Source organism: Octodon degus, unplaced genomic scaffold (assembly GCF_000260255.1).
Source record: "Octodon degus isolate 3935 unplaced genomic scaffold, OctDeg1.0 scaffold00130, whole genome shotgun sequence".
In the NCBI taxonomy this organism is placed as follows: Eukaryota; Metazoa; Chordata; class Mammalia; order Rodentia; family Octodontidae; genus Octodon; species Octodon degus.
In genome coordinates, this window is record NW_004524706.1 from 3,625,164 (window position 1) to 3,630,537 (window position 5,374).

The 5,374-nt window shown below is 41.8% G+C and overlaps 1 protein-coding gene across 3 annotated transcripts in view; it reads right to left on the reverse strand.

The window, feature by feature from the left end:
• Positions 1-5,374, reverse strand: part of Clspn (claspin) — a 49,141-nt gene that overhangs the window by 26,588 nt on the left and 17,179 nt on the right. For 2 of the 3 annotated variants that reach the window (XM_004641014.2, XM_004641013.2), the window contains exon 9: positions 1,531-1,722. The exons of the other annotated variant lie outside the window; for it this stretch is intronic. In XM_004641014.2, coding sequence (XP_004641071.1) covers positions 1,531-1,722 — 192 coding nt within the window. The remainder of the gene's footprint in view (positions 1-1,530; positions 1,723-5,374) is intronic. 3 annotated transcript variants of the gene reach the window in all.

Here is a 5,374-nt window from a genome sequence, read left to right on the forward strand (position 1 = left end):
AGGAGAATCATGAATCTGAGCTATGTAGTGAGATACTGTATCAAATAAATAAATAAATAAATAAATAAATAAATAAATAAATAAACAAACAAGACAGAAAGCATATGTGTACCTGAGCCTCAAGAGATGGATGACCTAGATTAGGTTGTTGGTCCTACCACTTAGTAGTTATATAAACCTGAACAAGTAGCTTAGTGTTCTGCGTATCAGCAACCTCTGTAGAAAACAAGGATACTGGGGCTGGGGGGATGGCTCAGTGGAATAAGTGCTTCCCTGGCAAGCGCAAGGACCTGCGTTCAATCCCCGGTTCCACCAAAAAAAAAAAAAAAAAAAGAAAAAAACAAAATAAGGATACTAATGTTATTTCCTTCATGAAGTTGTAAGGATTAAATGAGTTAAAGTATGTGAAGCAGTTTCGTAGAGTTTTTGTTTCTCCTATGTATATTTCTAATGTGGATATATATATTGCCTTTTTTTGTTAGTGGTACTGGCATTTGAGCCCAAGCTTTGGCCTGAAATGACATCCCTGACCATTTTTTAATTTTTTTTTTTTTTTTTTATTTTAGGGAAGGTTCTACAGGGTGTTCAGGGTCTCACTAGGAGATTGGACTTGTAGTGAGCTGCCTGTTCACAGCCTCCCAAGAGCTGGGATTACAGGTGTGCGCCATTTAAAATTGTTTTAATTACTTTTTATCTTAAAATTTTTAGGGTTTTTTTTTTTTTCTCTCCTATATTTAGGTCAGGGTCTATAGGGTGTTCAGGGTCTCACTACATAGATCAGACAGATTGAACTCACAGTGATTCTCCTCTTTTTTTTTTTTACATTTATTTATTGTGTGTGTGTGTGTGGCCAGCTCAGCCCACCTGGGGGTGGGGCTGGCTGGCATGTGGTGCTGGGGGATTGAACCGTGGTCCCTGTGCTTTGCCAAGCTTGTTCCAAGTAGGTGCTTTAGACCACTGAGCCATCTCTCCAGCCCATGATTCTCCTCTTTACAGCTTCACAAGTGCTGGGATTATGGGTGTGCACCATCACACCAGTCTTAATCACCTGTCTCAGCCCCTTTGTGTTTTTTTTTTTTTTTGAGATAGGGTCTTGTTTTATAGTTCAGACTGGCCTTAAACCCACTGAGTGGCCCAGGCTGACCAAACTCAGCAATTTTCCTGCCTCAGCCTCCCAAGTACCAGAATTACAGGTACATACCACCATGCCCAGCTCCCTTTTTATTTTTTATTTGGAGATAGGTGTTTATCAAGTTGTCCAGGTGGGAACCAAACTTACAATCCTCCTGAAGCAGCCTACTAAAGTGCTGGGGTTATAGGCATGTACCGCTACACCAAGATCTTACTGCTTTTACAATAAGACAAATCTTATTTAAAAAAATAAACCCATCCTGTCTAGCCCATACACACCTCTAGGCATGCTACAGCTATATTTATGTATGCAAATCGGGCCTGAGACACTGCTCTCTATGTCCGAAGCTCCCAAGGAAAAGGGTTCTGTAACTTCTCTGTGGCTATAAAGACAAATACCTGGCTTTGTGTGGCTTACTTCATCCTGGGTCTCAGCTGCCAAGGTCACAGGCACCACATCTGCCTTTAGCTCTTCCTTCCCATCAGTGCCCAGGTCTTTCACGATGACATTCACGTTCACCGTCTGGCCAGCTCTGGGTCTGGCTGCTGGCTTCGCATGCTTCCAGAAACGCTGCTTCAAGGCTTCCAGCTCTAAACTCAACCACCAACCTGTGGTTAGTGTGCTATGTCCCAGCTCTTTCCTCTAAGATTCCAGTTAAGAGTTCTAAGCTATGTTTTTAAGGACAAAACAATATTGAAGAAAAACTCACATATTTACAATGAGAAAACCCCCTAAAAACAACCCTTTGCTATTTATACCTGCATTAAATTGATACTTAATCCAGTCTGAGGGAATATTATAACTGTTCTTCTATAATGTTCCAAAAATCACTTTTAAGAGAGAAATTCATCACTATTTACAATTTTCTACACATGTATAATTATTTTTCCCCCAAGTGCAAGACTGGTAGGAAAAATATCTTAATTCTCAACTACTCAAAAGCTTAATTTTCCAGATATCCATCTTCTATACTTCAATTTCCTATTACGAATAGTTCACTACTGATGATTTTACTAGGTGTTCACAAGTTCAGCTGAAGAAAGAGGAAGAGGAGTAGAGAATGGAGAGGAAGAGAGGATGAGGGAAGAAGGGGGAAGAGTGAGAAGAGAAGGAAGGAAATGGAGAAGAAAAGGACAATCAATCCAGTCAGTGATATAACACAACATCAGGCTTGGAAAATGTTTTATTTGGTAGAGCTCTACTATTACTATAATTGATACTACTGGAAAGGAAATCCCACTTAGGTCAGCCCCCATGCCACACACCCAATCTGAATAAAAGTGGGTACAGTAAGCCTAGTGCTCCAGTGCCTTTCCCTTCTTCCTGTTACAACTTAGAATTTTCTTCTCCTCTATTCCTCAGCCAGCTGGTACCTCACTAACCCCTACGAACTCTGTTGTAGAATTCATACAGGTGAGACAGCAGGCTGACAAGAGGGCTGGCCATTAAAGGAGGGACTATCTCTCTTCCATGACAAATGTTTTCAAGTTTCATTATTTTTTACTTTGCATTCAAACCAAATTTTAATTGCCATGCAATTACTACTTAGAAGGCTTTTTCTTTTCCAGAAGGATCTTAGTAGAAAAAGAATTGAAATCAAATCTTTTTATCCTGAGTCCCTAACATCAGCAGCAGAGACTGAGCATTTACATTACAAATAAAAAGCATAGTGAGAGAGGCCTTCTGTTTTGCAGTGCTTCACTGAAGTTGCAGAGGTGGTCAAAGTGGCAAGGGACCAGAAATAAGTAATCATTATTGATGCCAATAGAATAAAAGAAATGGTTGAGTAGGAAAGATCACTCGGGCCTAAAATGAGACAAGAGGTGCCTTCATAACTGAAGTAAGTGAGGAGTCTCATAGTGCTTCATCCTCTAACCCTCCTTCTTTTCTTTTTTTTTCTTTTTGGCGGAACTGGGTATTGAACTCAGATCCCTGAGTTTGCCAGTCAAGCACTTATCCTACCGAGCCATCTCCCCAGTCCCCTCTAACCCTCTTTCTTACACCACTGGTCAACTATCCTTACCCTAAAATCTGTCTATGCTCTTCTGTCTCCATGAATCTTTTCCTAGCATCTCTTATGTTTTCTCTAAGTGAAAAATCTCAGCCCCAGTAAGTTTCTACCAGTAGCTTGAATCTAGAGTAGTCTCATTCCCACTCCTCTGTCAAAAGAGTAGAGGAATCACAAGGTGGTGATATGTCCTACGCTACGGCAAAGAGCAGGAACTAATATGCTTCCAACACCATAAAGTTTGAATCTGTAAGGATTTTCTCGTGGAAATCTTAATTCTGAGGTATGGAAACTGAGCTGCTCCCACTGCTTTTATTTTCTGGTAGTGAGGATTGGAGCTAGGGCATTTGTACTGAGCCACATCCCTGTTTTCTGTTTTTTTTTTTTTTTTGTTTTGTTTTACTGAGGCAGGGACTCACTGAGTCACTAAGTTGCCCACACTGGCCTCAAACTTGTGATCCCTCCGTCAGCCTCCCAGAGTGCTAGGATTACAGGTATGCACCACATCCTGCTATGCTTTTACTCTTTTTTTTTTCCCTACCCCCCCATGCTTTTACTCTTAAAGCCATCCAATGCATCTATTCCACCAGCAACCAAACTGTACATTCTAAAATCCTAATTTTTCGCCCCAGTATTAGGGATTGAACCCAGAGCCTTACACATTAGGAAACATTCTACCAAATGAGCTACATCCCTAACCTCTAAAATGAGTTCAATCCCCAGTACTACAAAAAAAAAAAAAATAAATAAATAAAAAATGAGTATGACTGGGTTATTTTCCTTGCTAAAACTTTTGTTTTGGGGCTGGAGAGATGGCTCAGTGGTCTAAAGCACCTACTTGGAACAAGCTTGGCAAAGCACAGGGACCACGGTTCAATCCCCCAGCACCACATGCCAGCCAGTCGCGCCCCCTGGTGGGCTGAGCTGCCCCCCCCACAATAAATAAATGTTTAAAAAAATTCAAAAAATAAATAAATAAATAAAACTTTTGTTTTGTTTTGTATTTTCGGGAAGGGTCTATAGGGTGTTCAGGGTCTCACTACTAGATCGGACTCGTAGTGATCTGCCTGTTTACAGCCTCCCAAGAGCTGGGATTTACAGGCACGCACCACCACACCCAGTCTTGATTTTCAATTGCTGTGTGGTGTGCCCCAAGGGGGGGGCAGCAGGCAGGCCCAGGGATCAAACCGCCCCCCATACCGCTGAGCTATTTGGCTGGCTCTCCTTGCTAAAATTTTCTATGGTTATCTATTAACCATTTTGGGTAAAGTCCAAGCCTCTTCACATGGCCTAAAAGCCCTGCATTCTGGTCACCAATCTTTACTTCCACTAGCCAGAACTCCTTGAGCTTCCTATTGTCTGTGTCTTTTGCAGTTCTGTTGTTTCCTGCACCGAGAAAACTGTCCTTCACCTCTCTTCCTTGGTATCTCCTTCACAGCTCTCAGGACTCACCAGGAGCTTCCTTGACTCCCTAGCCCAAGTAAGCTCCCTTCATAACCTCCATAAGGGCATACCTTGATCAGAGTACATACTGCCCAGGACTGTAATGGTCCCACTGCCTGCCACTCCTACTGCACTTCAATCTCGACAGTGGAGAATGTTTTATTTGTATGTTCCACCCAACATAGTACTAAGTAAAAGTTTATGGCATGAATGAATGAATGTTGATTCTAACTTCATGTACAGAATAGAAAGGCAAATGTTGGTCTAAAAACCCAATTTTCATGTCAGTTATATTAAAGGAAAACATACATTGTGGAACAGGCACTGTGCTAGGTCCTTTTTTTATTCATTTGTTTGAGACAGGATTTCATCAGGCTGCCTTAAACTCACTACATACCTTAGGCAGGCCTTGAACTCATGGTGATCGCCTGCCTCAGCTTCCCAAATGCTGGGATTACTGGCATGTGCTACCACCCCCAACTACTTGTGCTACGTCCCTCCATAAACTAAGCATAAAAAAAATTACCCAGGGGCCAGGGAGATGGCTCAGTGGAATAAGCGCTTCCCTGGCAAGCGCAAGGGCCTGAGTTCAATCCCCGGTTCTGCAAAAAAGAAAACAAAAAACCCAACTTATCTAACCTCAGTTTCTTCATTTTGCAAAATAATATCAAAGATTGAGAATTTAAAAATCTAACTAGGGCTGGTGAGATGGCTCAGTGGTCTAAAGCACCTACTTAGAACAAGCTTAGCAAATCAGAGGGACCACGGTTCAATCCCCCAGCACCACATGC